Source organism: Psittacula echo (assembly GCF_963264785.1).
Source record: "Psittacula echo genome assembly, chromosome: 12".
In the NCBI taxonomy this organism is placed as follows: Eukaryota; Metazoa; Chordata; class Aves; order Psittaciformes; family Psittacidae; genus Psittacula; species Psittacula echo.
Genome location: NC_137747.1, coordinates 1,355,477 through 1,372,511, shown reverse-complemented (window position 1 = coordinate 1,372,511; position 17,035 = coordinate 1,355,477). Strand labels below are relative to the sequence as shown.

General features: G+C 37.3%; 2 protein-coding genes across 4 annotated transcripts in view; one reads left to right on the top strand and one right to left on the bottom strand.

Annotated features, from left to right (window-relative positions):
- RTF2 (replication termination factor 2) overlaps nucleotides 1–17,035 on the top strand; it is a 34,905-nt gene that overhangs the window by 7,580 nt on the left and 10,290 nt on the right. The window contains exons 6-9 of one of the 3 annotated variants that reach the window (XM_080627545.1): nucleotides 11,064–11,177; nucleotides 14,643–14,697; nucleotides 14,784–14,876; nucleotides 15,515–15,665. In XM_080627545.1, the coding sequence (XP_080483671.1) occupies nucleotides 11,064–11,177; nucleotides 14,643–14,697; nucleotides 14,784–14,876; nucleotides 15,515–15,665 (413 nt within the window). Of the gene's footprint in view, nucleotides 1–11,063; nucleotides 11,178–14,642; nucleotides 14,698–14,783; nucleotides 14,877–15,457; nucleotides 15,666–17,035 lie in introns of all 3 variants that reach the window. The other 2 variants (XM_080627543.1, XM_080627544.1) reach the window with 2 other exon arrangements.
- Nucleotides 1,117–3,583, bottom strand: LOC308226268 (beta-1,3-galactosyl-O-glycosyl-glycoprotein beta-1,6-N-acetylglucosaminyltransferase 7-like; the record flags this gene model as incomplete). The annotated part of the gene is made up of 3 exons (XM_080627839.1): nucleotides 1,117–1,343; nucleotides 2,053–2,148; nucleotides 2,608–3,583. The coding sequence occupies 3 exons, from the start codon at nucleotides 3,581–3,583 to the stop codon at nucleotides 1,117–1,119; spliced, it is 1,299 nt and encodes a 432-aa protein (XP_080483965.1).

The window sequence follows — 17,035 nt, the reverse complement described above, 5'->3', positions numbered from 1 at the left end:
CTTTAAATCCTGTGGAAGAGTTGTCATATTGTAGAAAAGACCACCACCTGTATCCTTTCTGTTTCCTTATATCCCCCAATATTTTTGGCTTGGTGTCCTTCATAGTCTTGAAGAGGCAGGAGCAGCTCTTACCTGGAAAAGGGCTGATCCTTGTTCATTACTGTTCCCTGGTTATGCCTGTGTTGTGTATTGAAAAGCACTTCCTTAGTATAGACCAGTAAGTGCTGCATTTGGTCTGCAGAAGGTTTGGGAAATGAGATGTTTGTCGCAGCTGCTGCTAGGTGTTGTCTCCAGTCATTGCAGACTTGCTGCAAGGTCAGGGAAGTTTGATTTCCCTCAGGTACACTGGGGTTGAAAGATGGCTTTCACTCCATTTTTCCTTTGTTCGCTGGCCTCAACTTTCCTGTGTCTACTTGCCCTAAGCCCCTGCAGAGCTTCCAAAACAGGGACAAGGATCGCAGGATCTCTACTACTGTTCCTGGCACACCCCCTCTTTACATTAGGAGTAAAGCCTGACTAGGGCAGGAGTGATGTTGCCATGCTACACAATGAAATTAGAGATGCAGCTGGCCATGGAAAAAAGGAAAAAAGAGGGGAGAGAGAGACACAAACCAACAAAAAATCCGCAGTGAAATGGACTGTGTCTGAAACCGGCTGGCGCTTGCATATCTACAAGCTCTGAAATTTTAGTGTCAACTTCATTATTCATAATAATCTATTTTGTAATACATACAATAGACATGACTTTAATTTGAGCTTTTCATTTTATCTTTGTTCAGTCTTGCATCCATTTTATTGTTTTCATACTGGTTAGTCCTTTTTTTTGCCAAGGACACAAGGAACACGTTTTTCCAGTTAAATACGTCACTTAAAGGATTATGAACTTCCCCCTTGTCTTTAGTAAATTATAGATTCAGACATGTCACTTTCTTTGAGAATAACCCATTAATTGTGGCTGTTTATCTTACTGTAATAAATAACTGTTTATTTCACTGGCAAGCTGGTAGTACAGTATTGTACTTATCCTCATGCTATAATACACAGAGTGAAGTCTATGGCTAAGAATGTTAACATTTCTGTCAGTATTTTGAACACTTGTTTAGATGTTACTTAAGCTCAAACATTCAGCTTCATGTTAAAGTAGTTCTCTTCCTGAAAGCGCCAATGATCTTCAATGGGAACTTCTGCCTGGTGCAGTACTTTAAGCCTGTAGCGTCTCTCTAGGCAGTCCATAACAAGTGGGTATGTTGCAGGCTCAAATTTGTTGGCAAACAGGTGAGGTGACTCTATAATCCACTGCAAATCCCCTAGTCCATAGACACAAATGCCTCTGATGTAATGACCTGCAAAGACAAATTGAAGTTGTCTGAAAGCAGCAGAAAGCTGAACAGAGTAATGGTATCGCTCTGTAGTGTTAACAAAACTTACTTTTTGATTTCACATACAGCATCACTAAAATATATCTGTAGGATAATGCTAGATCTTAAACATAGAGGCAAGAATTTGCTTTTGTATTTTACACAGATGGGTACATTACTTCCAGCTGTGCTAAATACTGTGTTTCGTAGTTGGACATGCTGAAGTTCTGATCTACTTCCATTTGGATACCTGTTTAACCATGCAGTACTTTACTGTGCTGAGACAGTTAAACATTTTGTGGTTTTGCATGTGGTCAGCACTGTTCTTTATTACTGTTCAAATTGAAGAAGTTTTAATCCAATGTTGATGAAAATGCCTGACAAATATGCCTGTCAGGAAAACCCCTATCCTTCACTGAAGACTGATCAGTCAAGTTAATGCATTGGTAATCAGAGGTTGAAAGAAAGTTGTCAGTATATGGATACTGTGACAGTCTTTGCAAGAATATGTCAGAAGATATTTAGATTGTCTATAGTGGGGTATGGTGGCTTTCAGTTTTATTTGATACTTCCAAAATAACTTATATGTGACTAGTAAGGCACATTTAATACCCTGTTTAAAGCATAATGTGTAATTTACCATTAATGCTGGTCAGTGAGTCAAATTTGGGTTCATTACCAAAATTCACATTACCTTTGCAGCCTTTGTGTATGGTTCCTTCTTGATCTTTCCATTTAATGGCTCGTATGTTTCCTTCCCAGTCTGCATGTGGTGTAGCCCCTGGAGCATCTTTAAAAACATAAAGTTCTGATAAGATTTCTTTCTACTTATTACAGGGAAAATTCTCACTGCTGAAGACTTAACTGTAGTCATATTCAGTATTTATTTACAGATATTTGCATCATATGAACAGGCATCATTCTCAGTTTTATTAATTTTAATTCCTTGAGAGCATGAGCTTTCGTGTAACAAGAAATCACCCTTTTTAATCAACATTATTCTAACTAACAGTCTGCACCTTAAGTAGTACTTTTCTGGAATCAAGCTTTGTCATATGTGACTTTTTGAAAGGGCAGCATCAAGGCTGAAGAAATTACCATGTTTATGCAATGTGACTCAGTTAAGCAATGTTGTTAAGCTCTGAATTGGAGCTCACTAGCTTTCCATATCAGAGGCCTTACAGTGCTGTTGCGCCAGGGGTAGTAGAATGCATAGCACCATGCATAGTAGAAATAACATGCATCTTACCATTTAAACGATTCAGTGTGACCCAGTAGTGTTCATCCGGGCTGTACGTGTCTCTTGACCATTCAAGCAAATCTTTTGCACGTGTATCAGTTAATGTAAACTCTACAAATTCTTTAGTGAGTATGTAGTAGGCACTACCAAAATATATAGTCAAGTTATATGGAGGTTTAGCTTTTGTATTCTTTGTTGGATACACGTATGACATTCCAGAATGTACATACTCCTTGTAACTAACCTGTGTCCTATGTTTCATATGAAGTGGTTGAACTACCCCAGGAGTCATATTTTTACCATTCCATTTGCTTTTGATGTATTGTATAATGTCTTTGTTTGTTTTAATGGGATAATCCTGCCCACATAGATTAATAACATAATTCCACTGAATTTTGGAATGAACTAGGTCTCTCATGCAGTTAATATCAGCTTGTAATCTTGAAAATCCTGCATAAACAACATTTTCTCTTTTTGAGGAAAGAAAAATATTTTCAAAACAATTGACGATGTTTTGTACAGCAGCTTTATAATCCTGTGGTGACTTCTCATCAACATGTATGCAGTAAATATTCTGAGGCATATAAATAGCTCTTAGCAGCTTTACAAACATTTCCAGCTCCTTGTGAATTGTAATGATGTATGCCAAGGAGAAATTCCCTTCTTCATCTGACAGTGGTCTTGTGATAAAATGCAGAGTTTTCAAAACCACAGAGCAGTTGCATGAAGTCTGAACGCAGCTGAGTGTTTTAGGTTGGTAGGTATTCTGACAGGAGTTTCCAATTTTAAAGGCAGCAGTTTTCCCTGCAAAAAGAGCTGAACAAAGCTCATCTGGGTAGAAACCACACTCTGCTATATTTGCATTAAATTTTTGTTCATTTGGCCCTTCAGAAAGTATATCCTTCAGGTAAATGAAAGTGTAGATGAATATGCAAACAGCAATGCACAGTAGAAATCCTGATTTTGTTGCATCAAGTGGGTTCATCTTTTATTTTCCAGCTGTCTTCTCATTGTAGTTGAATTAAGTGTTCAGGTTATCTGAAGGGAAAAGTGAGATAGAAAGAGGGAGAGAACCTTTTATAATTTATTAATAGATTAGTTAATGTTAGTGATGTATTAATAGATTAATTAACGTTAGTGATGTATCTAAATGTTGAGATTACTCTTTCCAGTTACTAGGAGGAACTCTGTGTACCCATGCTCATGCTGCAGTGTACTCAGCCCTTGGATATGGTACTTGCAGAGCCGTGAAGCAGTCTTTCTAGGACAAACAAAATTATCTAAAGAACCCAAAATGGCTTTTTATGGTTCATTAGTTGATCAAGGAGGAGGGCTAATCCGTTGGATACAGCTTTCTCCTCTAAGTCCAGGTATGTCAGTAAGTGAGTCCAGTGCTGTGGGTTGGTCAGGGTCTAGCTTTAGAATAGGGCAGATGTGTGAATACTGTGTGCTGGGGACAGCTGCTGCTGAGATTTCCTGAAGGCCTAGGAAACCTTAAGTTCTCCCAGAGGACCAGAATTAAATAAATTAAATCAGCAGAAAATTTATTAAACAAGCAAAAGGAAGAGACTAAAACGTAATCCACAAAATACACTGGGTTTTATCGTTATGTAGGCAGCAAATGTTTCTAACTCTTTGAGGGATTTTTTTTTTTTTCTATGACATCTTTGTATTAGTGCTTTGGAAAACAGAACATGCAGACGATCGTTTCTTATTTTTAGCATGTGTGCATATCAAGAGTTAAGCGCATCAGTGCCAGGGTTAGCATTGAGATAGCTGTGATTTACATCAGTATAGGCACAGGAGTTTTTCCATTGTGATTTTTTTTTTTCTTCGTGTTTACCTTATCGAAAGTCAGAAGAACGAGAGTGCAGCAGTACTAAATCCCACAGCAATTAAATGGAGGCTTTATCCTTGAAGCATTTGGTATAGAACTTCCTAGAGAAAATACCAGGGGGGAGGAGGGGTCCATCAACTGCCATTAATCATAAGAGTTAAATTAAGCCATTATTTTCTTTATTCAGTGAATTTTTTAAGAAAAATTTTATTTCACCTGTAAATATTTCATGCTTTGCAGCTATCAACATCACAACATGTATGGTTTTACACAGGGAGAGAGAACAATCTCTGTTTATAAAGAATGCTGTTGTGGTTAGAAGGCTCTAGGGTTTTCATCAGAAAGAAGAAGATGGTAATTCTTTTAATGAAAATTCAATATGCATCAGTCTTAGAAGCATGAAAATAAAGAGGGTATTTTAGTTTAAGTAGTAGAAATGAGGCATAGAGTTCAAAAAGCGTTAAGAATACAGAGTTTGAACCAAGAGAATGGATACTCCATATTACCACAATTTTAAAATCTTATTAGGCTGTTGGGAAAGAATGTATTTATTTAATTGTCCTTACTGGTATGCACTGGATTTCATGCTGGAAGAATGCCTCTTTTCCACTTCGCATTCCAGAAAGTGGAGTTGGATGTTAGGTGCAGGGTTCATCCATTTTGCCTGTATGTTCTGTCAGTAGTGCTCATCAGTCTGTGTTAGATGAATAGGCCAAAGAAAAACATTAGGAAATCAGGTCTCAGAAGAATGTATTTTTCTTCATGGCTCCCAAGGGGTGCATTTACTGAGTAAACAAGCTTGATGTGAGTCTTTGATCCCTTTGAAGAAAAGCTTCAGCACATCAAATCCATGTCAACCTTTTGGTAATGTGCAGAATGGAGGAGAAAAGGAATGCCACCAAAAGGTGAAAGTCAGCGGTTTGCAGTAAAAATGAAGTATGCCAGTGCTGTAGCCTGCTACCAGCTGACTGCTAGAGCCAAGAATAGATTTGCATATGGCCCTGACATACCCAGTGGCAGAAGTTGGGAAGAGGGAGTGTCTGTTAGGGAAGCATGGATTTTCATGGAGTCAGAAAAACTAATTACAGGAGGAGCATTGAGGTTGCTCTGAATTAATGAATGTGATGAGATCCCTATGGTATGTCACAGGAAATGTTCATTCTGGACATAAAAATTACACTGAAGGCACTGGGCAGCTGTAGAAATAACTGGGACTTTATACCTGCTTAGAATATACAACATCTGTACATGATGGTGTAAATGAGCATGCTCATCGGGTTTTTTCCTTAAATACATCTTTGTGGACAGGTTGCAGAGGATAGTTCCCTGAGGACTCAAGCTGTTTGTATCATACACTTCGATTTTTTTATTACCCTTTAGGTAATAGCTTCCAGGGATGTTTCAGGTTGATAAGTGTTTGCTATGGATTTTTCCTGTTGAACCATGAGGCGTTAAGAAGCTGTATTTTACATGGCAGCATGAAAGTACACAACACCCTGTTATCAGGTAAGAAGAAATAATTCCTTCTCCAGTGTTAATATGTTTCTGGAGAATGACTAAATGATGAAGCCTTGCCTAGCCTCAAGATATATTATAGAATGAAAGCATTGATTTTCTGTTAAGATTTTACCAGATCTAGAGCTAGAATTGGTGCTGTTAGTCCAGTTGCATTTGAAATTTGCCACTCAGAAGAATCCTTTAGCCCCTATGCTATTGTCTTCTGTCAAGGACTACACTACTGTATTTCTTCCTGCCCTTGAAGAGCAAGATGTCATACTGTTGAGAAGATCCACTGTTCAGACATAACCCAGTCTGTGATATCTTGCCTTTTAAGTTTTATTATGCAAGAGTGTCATTATAGGTATTTATTGTTACCAGAACGTCTTTGAAATTCAACCTTTTCTATGTTACAGACATTTTCTAAATCTGGAGGGTGAAGTTGTCTTAATTTTTAGAAGTGCTGAGAGTAGTGTTTGATACTGTAGGGATTTTCAAGCAACTTTGTGGTTGCTGTTATGGATATTACTTAACAGAAAATTGTTGTTGTAAGCCTAAGCTCTTCCATCTCAATTAAATAGGTAAACTGGAGAAAAATAGAATTACGTTTATGCCTGAAAAGAAGCCTGTGAAACATCATCTCAGTTCATCCAGACCCCATTAGCTATGTACTTTGCTCCACAGTTCACAGTAGCAAATCATTTTACATTTTGCAGTTCCTTCCTGCCATAGTGTTTTGGACTGCATCATTTCACCTCTAAATACTCTATTTTGTCTGTACTCTTTGTATTTGCTTAATATTAAAGCTTAGATTAAAATGTAAGCTTTGTATTTGCTTAATATTAAAGCTTAGATTAAAATGTAGTTCATATAACTTCATAATTCAGTGAACCAAACAATTTAGGAATACATCATCTTTTAAAAAAATGGTTAAAAGGTATTAACTCCTCTTTCCCAAATATTTTATGTCTGTTTTTTGTCTGAAAGGGGTTTATGCAGGCATTAATATAAACATTTTATGAAGAGGTGAATACTAATTCAGTCATTTAAAAACTAAATGTTAAAAAGCAGCGCTTTTAACTGCCTTTTACTTTGCTGTTTTGCTTCAGCCTGGGGAATTGTGCTGAGTCTGCTTCTGTGTTGTGATATATCAAGCAAAACAAAATTTCTTCATCAAACCTAGTTAACACTGCCTTAGAAATGTAACATTATTCTTCCTTAAAAATACTGTATTGGTGTTTACTGGTATATACTCAACAGATTTATAGAGTTTTTTCCTGTCATTGGTTGTTTTTTTTTCCTTGTGTATTTGACTTTATAACAATTCCAAACAAATACTATGAAAGCTATTTAAACCCTTGAGTTAGAGGGTATAAAAATGAAGTTGAACAGAGCATAACAAGTATTCCTAAATATTCTGATTTTTATAATGCAAACAACAGCAGTAGTAATGACCTCCATCATACAATACCTCTATGACAAAGTAAAAAAGAAATGAAGTACTAACCTCATGGCAGAGTTGAGTATTTTAAGTGAAATAATTAAATATTTCTATAACTGTAATAATTAAATATTTCTGAAGTTAAAATATTTGCTGCTTTACAAAAATAAAAATTTGTTTTAATAGAGGAATAATAGAAATCTGAAGCCCTACAAACTTAATTTATCCAGTCTTACCTTGTATGAAATTAGCCAGGAGACGGCAGCATCATAAAAATAAATAGAGAGTCCCATTGTCCTTCAGCAGAATTCAGTGTTCTTCATTCTGTCGCTTGTGTGGAGATCTGGTGTAAGTGAAAGGGGTTAAACATTAACGGGAATGTTTTCATTTAGGGCTTCCCGCAATGCTTAGCATATTTATTCTGCAGTAATGCTGTTTGGCTTCAGAAATGTCCTCTGCTTCACAGTAATGAGTGAAAACTTTAGCTTCTCTAAATTCTGTTGCCACTTTTTCTCAGACAGCCTTTAAAGGACCGAGATCAGACTTTCAAATATGTAGAGTACATTGCTGATGATTATAAATAGTATTGCCTTACCTCAGAGGCTTTAACCTCTGCACTGCTAATCGAGCATTCTGGCTGATGAGAACTGGGAAAGAAACAACCCTCTCCTCCTCCTCCTCCTCCTCCTCCTCCCCTCAGTTCTTAACTGTTTGCCTGCTGAAACTTTCCAATTTGCAGCAAATAAATATAGCAAAGAAATGCTTCTGTCATTTCTAATAGTTGGAAGCTTAAAAGATGAATTGAATGTCTCATTCTGAAACAGAATACTACTACTTTTGTAAAGATTTTTAATAAGTGAAAGGCTTTTAATAAGTGAAAAGTTATTTTCCTGGAAAATAAGTGAAAAGAAATTTTCCTGGAATTGGGAAGGTTTGGGGTTCTGGAAACAGGTAAGAAGGCTGCTGTATTTTGGACATGTTCCGATAAAAATAGCGTGTTGGTCAGAAATAGAGAGAAAACCTCAAAGTAGATTAAGGCACAGCTGCAGGTGTGGCAGTTACAGCATTATCATTGGCTCTAAGGGAAGGTCTGTGCATAGAGGCTTCTGCTTGGACAGTGTTTTTGTAGGAGGTGCTACAACTGCTGCATGAAAGTTTGCGTTCTGTGAATTAGTATGTAGGAGACTTTCCCCTTCTCCCAAGTTATCATTTACTCTTTGACCCATTGTATGTCTTAGTAGGATGGCAATGTCAAAAATTGTGCTTGTCAAATATTGTGCTACTGTAAACATCTAGATATACAAACGTACTTGCCTGCTTATTTGTATTAAGACTGGAGTAGTCATGGATGGAACTACATCTTAGATGCTGTCCCAGAAAAACCCTAAATTCACTGTCAAAAGTGGTTTACCTGAAAAAAATGAAGTACAATTATTGTCTTATGTAGCTGAAACTTAAGAGGCCAATGTAAGCTTTAGAATTCAGGAAATCATTTTAAACTAAGATTTCATTATTACTAACAAAAGTTGTGTGTTTTATTATCTGAGAAAGGTAGGAAACTATCCTACCAGATTGAAATGACTTGAAATTTAGGTCTTCATTATTTGAAAAAGTAATCTAGCTATCTCTTTTACTAGTTTAAGTTTAAAAGATTATATTTATGTCAAAGCTAATATCTCTTTAACAGCTCATAATACCTTTAATCTTATAAGTTTACATCTTTGGGTTATTTTCTGGGTTTTGGGGTTTGTTGTTTTTTTTTTTAATTGATATTGTGTATGTGTGTGGATGTATATACATATGGGATACGTAGGGAATGTCAATTTATGACGATCATGCTTTGAAGACTTCTTGGTCATATTTGCACAGCCTTTAATTCTGTGATGTGAGCATGTTAAGCCATTTAGATATAAGCAATTTTGAATGCATTTTTATAATTGGACTCTGGAAGGCCTTTTAGACAAAATCCTTGCTGCATGTTCAGCGTCTCCTTCAGATAACATTCCACTCTTCTTTAATTACAGATCGAATCTTGCATTCAGATCTGCAAGCTGCTGGTCTAATGCTTTTGTCCATTCCTATATAGTTTCCAAGTTCAGTCTCATTTAGAAATATCTTCTATTAAGGTGCTACAAAACCATCAAGGAACTACAGCAAGTACCTTCCTATGTAGTTAATGTCCGAATATAAACAAGATACAGCGAGGGAGACCCTGTGATATCATATACCCCAAAAGGCTTTAACCTGAAGGAGCAATCTTTCTAAATCTGCAAAACTGACCACTTGTGTTCAGATTCATTTTGAAATGAATTTAAATACATTTTAAAATTCATATTTAAATTTAAATACATATTTAAATATATTTAAATAAATGTATTCATCACTGCAGACTGCAGTCAAAGCACTGTCCCTGTGTCCTTTCATTCGTTTAATTCCTACTGCAAACCTTTGTTTAGAAAACAGAAGAGTAGTGACAGAGGCAGGATTATTAACTGATCTTCCAGATTAACAGAAAGCTTCTGGATTTAACAAAATAACAACAAAAAAAAGAAAAAAAAAAAAAGGAAAAGAAATTGAGATCTTAGAAAACATTACAGTCAATGTGCTGGCTTCACCAACTGATCAAAAATGTGCACAGTGAAACAGTTGCATCTTCAACCTGAAAGCAAATGGAATTACATGAACCACATTACATGCGTTATCCAGATTAATTACAAATATACTATGAAACTTGGCAGAGTTTAATAGATCAGATGACTGACAGTGAAGTGGCAAGGCTGGGTTAATGAATAATGCTGCTTTTATGACCCCTTTTCATCCCCAGAGTCATTTAAAAAATGATTTTTAAAATAGAAAAAAGTCCAAACAAACAGGTTTTGCTGTCTAGTGTTGGGGAGAAAAATTCCCTCGTGCTGTCTGCTTGACATGTAGAGGAATAACGCCTTCGTCATTGGTCCTAGTCAATGTAAAGAAACTGCTCTTATCAGTCGTTCCTTGTGTTGAAAGACAAATTCATGGCATAACACTTAGGTCTTCATGAAATGCATCCATAACTAAAACGATATCTCAAAGTACTTTAGTGTTTTGGTTTTACCTATGGGGTTCAGAAAATTGAGTAGATTGTAGTTAGGAGTACTTTGTTTAAGCTAGTCACTGTACATTTTGTGCTAGTAAGACAAAGAACCTGTGGATGGAAAATACACAATGGGACCTTTCCTTTAAAGGAAAAAAAAAATAATTAAAAGTGTTGGGACTGATAGTGAAATAAATTTGCAATTCTTGTTGTTAATGGAATAGGGCTTTGGAGAAGAGCAAATCATTTTCCTATATATTTTTCTTTCAGAGTTTGCTATGCAAATTGATATGTGAGCTGTTTTTAAATTGGTTATCAAAAGTTCACAATTCACTAGTAAGATGAGTATTTATTCTACTTTTCAAGAAGAGGAATGCTGCCAATTGGTATTTTACTCTGTGGTAAAATCAACTGAGATTTTCCCTTTGATGTTTTAAGTGAGAAGATGTGTTAGACTGTATAAAAACAGAAAGAACTATTGGAAAAGACACAGCTCAAGTGGAAGGGCTGGAGATCTCCTTGGAGAGCTTAAGCACAGTATTAATTCTAACAAAGGTCAGCCAGCATACAGACCTTTAAAGTAATACTGGTTTTGTCCTTTTTTTTTTTCCTTTAAGTGTGGTGTTCCCTTTCAAGAGGAAGATGTGATTATCCTTAATGGCAATAAGGAAGATGTGGAAGTATTAAAGAAAAGAATGGAAGATAGAAGACTTAAAAGTAAATTAGAAAAGGTAATACCCTTATATGTTGTTTAAAATAAAATTGAAAGAATTTTTGCCTGTAATGCACTCTGCTCTTAGATTGCATAGCTTTACTAACCTTTATGCAGATGGAAGGATGTGCTCGGTGAGCTGTGTTGTACTTCAGTGCTACTTTTAAAAGTAATGGGGTTGTGTGCATATTTTGCTAATAGCTTATTAAAGTTGTATGTACTGAAACTGTCTTTTGACTAGCAAGCAGTATGTAGTGCTCTGAAAATCACAGAATTCAATGCCAGATATACTTCAGGTCTTTCTTGAAGCAAAGAGAGCTTGTATTAGTTAATTCTAGTAATGAGCAAAATCTTAACCTGATGGCAGGTTATTAGTTTTTTGATCTCAGAGTATCCTCTGAGGCCAATGTCAGAAACAGTACTGGGGTATGTAGGTTCCTGGTCTGGTCCTGTAAGACCACTGTTGGGAAATTTTTACATGCTTTGTGGTTCTTACAGTCCTAGGTGATTACTGGTGATGCTACTTCCTACCACAGTGTTGAGGTCTTTGCATTTATTTTTGGTTTCAATCTGATGAGGCAAAATGCCATGTAAATAAAGCTGCCGATCTACTCAATGCTCTACTGTGTACTACTCTGTGAAGTAGTAGTTTTTTTGTGGTACTGTACTGTCAAATGAAAGGTCTGCATAAGGGACTTTTTTTGAACATTGCTGTGTTGTTTTGCACTGGCATTGCTGCTGTGGAGAATGACAGAGCAAACAAAAACTCAGTGTTGACTCAGTCCAGAGTGCAAACAGATTTTGGTTGAATCTCAAGAGCATGAATCTGACACTTTCAATGACGGAGACTTTAGATAGAGGTCGATCATCTCGTCTCTATTACTGCACTTGATTTTGCCTGCCTGTAGGATTAGATGGCATACAAATGTTTTCCTAGATTGTTTTGAGACAAATACTTGTTTAATTTCCTGTGAGCACATAATTCCTTCTCATCATAGGGTCTTTATAAATCAATACACCATCATTGAGCTTGGGCAATACAACAAAGAATGGTTAGCCATACAAATCCTGCTGTTCTTTTTCCTCTGTGTTTATAGCCTCTGCATTTAGTATCCTATAGCTTTTTGCATAAAAGCAGTACTGTAAATCTCATGCTGTCTCTTCAGATGTTTGTGACTCTTTTATTTCCAGTACTTTATCATGAAATGTTTGAAAGAATTTTACAGATAATTTGATGGTAGAATATTGGAGATCTGAGTAGATGAGTAATCAGCCCCAAAAGCAGTGGTTGGTTGCACTCAATTTTCATTAGGAAGGTAACCCTGACAAAGCACCGATAGCTTTGGTTCAAGTAAAACTGGAATAGTCTGAAAGCTGGAACAAAGCTTACACGCAACAAAGAAGTACTACCTAAGTGTGGTGTCCAGTTGTCTTTTACAGTGTTGCCATGGTCACTTGTGGTGGCAGACAGAAGGAAATCGTGCTTTGGGCTGTATATGCCTCGGATGAATATGCAAATATTTTGTGTTTGTTTAGTGGCGGCTTACAGTACAGGCAGGTACAGTATTTGCAAGTCTCTCAGCAGATGTCTTGCATTTCATCCTCAAGTTCTCATGATTTTTTCCAATTCTGCCTTGCCTTGCTGCACAAGCTGATGTTTTTGCAGCTAGAACCAGCCTTCTCTGCTGTCAATGGCACTATTCACTTTAATCTGAGATCTGTGAGTTGCAGTCCTGATGCTGGAAGACAGATTCTAGTTTTGGGTCTGTTGGCACTGCTGTTCAGGTGTCTTCCTTGGTTCCTTCTTTTTGCAAAGAGAGAAAGGGGGCCAACTGTATTTGGAGCATGAAGTACAAACTCCTTTCATTCATACTTATGACACAAATTATAAGGAAGCCACAGCTTGCACTAGTGTAAAAAGTTTATTCAAGCTCAACAAGGTCATATTATAATGAAATATATGTAATGTATATTACTTCTATATGATATATATGCATACATATTTTTAACATTTCATAATTCAGGTGCCATTACTGGAGGTAACTTTTCTTTGTAAAGCACTCTGAAAAGAGGTCCACTGGAGGAACAGGAGATCAAAGTTCGCTCTTTAGAATAGCAGCCCTCTGCCACCACCTTCTGGCTAAGCTTTGCAGCAACGTGTGGAATAGCATTTTTTTTCCCTCAAGCATTAACCATATTCTTGGCAGCATGGGTTTTGCTAATTTTTATAACACATTTAAATTTATTTATTCTCTTCGAGTTTGTGCAGCTTTCTTGACATACGTACACCATTCCGAATGCATACAGTCATCTGTTGTAATAACAGTGCCAATGACTGGTTTAACACATCTTTCTTTTTCAGCTTGGCATTTATGTCATCAAAGCCATTAATGGGATTCTTGTTGCTGTTGTTTGAGGTTTTGTATGCTTTAATCTGGACAAATATAAATTAATTTGGAAAATGTGGTCCAGAGATGCTTTTAAAAATTTTAGATTAACTATTTGCATTTTCCCAAGCAGTCCTGCAACAAAGGCCCCAGTTACTGAAAGTTACCAGGAGGAATTTTTGTGTTAACTAAATGAGATTAAGTGGATATGAGATGCAGGGTTATTCTGGTTTTGTATTTTGTTTTTATTTTTAATTGAAAAATTGTAGAATCACAGAATGGTTTGGGTTGAAAAAGACCTTAAGATCATGTAGTTCCAACCCCCCTGCCACGATCAGGGATGCCTCACACTAGACCATGTCACCCAACCTGGTCTTGGACACTGCCAGGGATGGAGAATTTACCACTTCTTTGGGCAACCTGTTCCAGTGCCTCAGCACCCTTGCAATAAAGAACTTCTTCCTTATATCTGACCTGAACTTCCCCTGTTTCAGTTTGAAACCATCACCCTTGTCCTATTGCTACAGTTCTTGATGAAGAGTCTCTCCCCAGCATCCTTGTAGGCCCCCTTCAGATATTGGAAGGCTGCTCTGAGGTCTCCTTGCAGCTTCTCCAGGCTGAACAGCCCCAACTTTCTCAGCCTGTCTTCATATGGGATGTGCTTCAGCCCTGATCATTCTCATGGCCCTCCTCTGGACTTGTTCCAAGCAGCTCCATGTCCTTCTTATGTTGCTGTTTCCAGTTAACTGTTCTGTTTAATGTCATGCAATTTACTGTCCTGCCATGTGGGTTCAGAGTGTCAGATTACCTTAATGATAACACTTACCCTCCCCTGCAAAGCATACAAACCAAAATACTGTATCCAGACAGTTTAGTTTTGGCCTGCAGAATGTTCTTTAAGGTAACTTCAAGGTTCCCAAGGTTATTATTTTTTCATATAGAAATAATGCAGAAGTGTGGATCAGTATGGTGGAAGGAAAATTTCCAATGTGTAAGATATAAAAATGTAACACCTGAAGTTGTGTGTCTATCAAACACAAGTCTAGAATTGTATATGCTTTTGGTTCATTACCAGATTTCTGTTTGTGTTGTTTCAGAAATTGAAGAAATCCAAGTCAGCAGAGTCAGCTTCTCAGCAAGGTACCGCTGAAGGTAAAGACACAGCTCCAAATTCTGCGTAGCCTTCTGAGTTGTGAAGCAGATTCATGATCTCTTTTTTTTTTTTTTTTCTTTCATAGATTCTCCAGGTCCATCAAAGGCTACGGATGGAAAGGACTGTATCAATTCCAGTTCTGGCGAAAAGAGGCAGGTTATCCTCACCAAAAGTTCAGGTTGGTGTTTCTTCTTCAATCTAAATTTGAAAAACCTGGGAAAACAAATAGTTCTGCTTTGAAAAAAACCCATTGCAGGAGAGATTCTCTGGCTGTTTTGTGCCATAGTTTTGAGAAGCTACCCTCTCACTTCTTTTATTTTTTATCTTCCTCAGTAATAAAATGTCAGTTCCTGTCTTCAAGGGAGCCATCATGTCATGGCTCAGTTTTTCAAAGAACCCCCTCTTTCAAAAGTCAGTCCTGAAAGTGTGCCTTTCCAAGCTGAAGTAGGAAGTTGCCTCGTGAACATGCACAAATCTTGTTCAGTAGAAACTGTACTCAATTTAAGTCTTTCTTAGAGCTTTGCTTTAAAATCTGTGAAATCTACAACACTGACTCTGCAGAAAGTGTATAAGGGCTGCTGTTTGTCTGGTTTTCCTTATTCTACACAGTTTGCCTTTGTCCCAGCTGCTGTCTGTCATCCATCCTATTGTCCTGGGTTCAGCAGCAGCAGTCAGTTTTTCTCCTTCTTAGCAGCTGGTGCAGTACTGTGGTTTTGACTTTTGGCCTAGGAATAATACTGATAAAGCCAATGTTTTCAGTTACTGGTCAGAATGTTTACCCTGACCAAGGACTTTGTGAGTCTCATGCTCTGCCAGGGAGGAGGAGAAGCCGGGAGGAAGCAGAGACAGGACACCTGACCCAAACTAGCCAAAGAGGTATTCCATACAGCACGTCATGCCCAGGATGTAAAACTGAGAGTTTCCCGGAAGGGCACATCCTCTTCTCTGTCGGGCTCATTTTCGGCAGGTGGTATCATATTCTCTTCCCTTGTTATTTTCCTTATCATTATTATTATTGGTGGTAGCAGCAATGATTTGTGTTATACCTTAGTTACTGGACTGTTTTTATCTCAACCTGTGGGAGTTACATTCTTTCGATTCTCCTCCCCATCCCTCGGGGGGGTTGGGGGGTTGAGTAGAAACTGCATGGCTGACTTGCTGACTGGCTTAAACCACGACACCTATACTCTGAATAAATAATTCACAGAGTAGGGACTGACTTCTTGTTACAGTCCTAAAACAATAGGATCTCTGCTTGTGCTTGTGACTGGAAAGTGCTGTAGTGATGCAGATAACTAATAAAAATAATAAATACTTTTCACCACAGTGTATTTTTTTTCACTGTGAAACCAGCCAGATCTTGCTTATGTCATTCCAGTATTGCTTTAAATTGGTGGGAGCCAACTTGAATAAATGAGATTAGAGATTCTTACTCACACAGTGATACAGTCGAGGGTTTGATATATCTGTTTTATTAGCTAGGAGGTAGTGTGAGGAGAATTGGTAGTTTTCCTGAAGTACAAGTGGTCAAGAAATCTTTTATGGCAATTTATTTCAGTGAAGTGTATTAAAATATCCCAAGTTAACGGCTTGAATTTTAGTCCTCCATTTTAGCAGTGGAATGTAACTTTGGGATGTACTGATGCACCTATGGCACTTCATGCAGCTATGAGTAAACTCTGCAGTCCTGTAGTCCAGAGGATGGTGCCCTCTCTCTATGATATTACAGAAATTGTCATTTAATGTCTCCAGTGTTTTCATTCAGAACTATAGGAATGAGTACATTTTTAAAGTCAGTACGACCTTTCCATGTGGAGTATTCAGTCGTGTACATAACAGCCACAGAAAAATTCAGTTTAAAGAAACTAAGAATATTTAAACAATGAACTGTAGATAAACTGTGTGAGAAGCTGGGGGAATTTCCATCAGAAATGCCTTACCTGCCCCCTCTGTCAGTTCTTACAAAGGATAGACTTCTAAGAATATTTCATTCCAGATAATCATAATTGCTCTTGGATGTTTAGAAACCTAGTAATTCTAATAATAGTTTATGTATCTTTGTCTTCCAAGAGTGTAAAAGAAAACATACACCTTTTGAAATGTCAAGTCATTGGTTTATGTTTCTGGCAGCAGTTATATTGGCCATCAAGAGGTTAAGAGAAGAGAGGGAAAATAAAGGAAAATCTGTGAATTGAGGAATGCCAGTAGCATAGGAATTAATTTGTGAACATGGCACCCTAAGGTTTCTGGATTTGCAGCATGCATATTCATTCTTTCAAATCCAGTATTTGGTAATTCTTTCCAGACAATTGTTGGTGGCATTAAAAGCAGCATTCT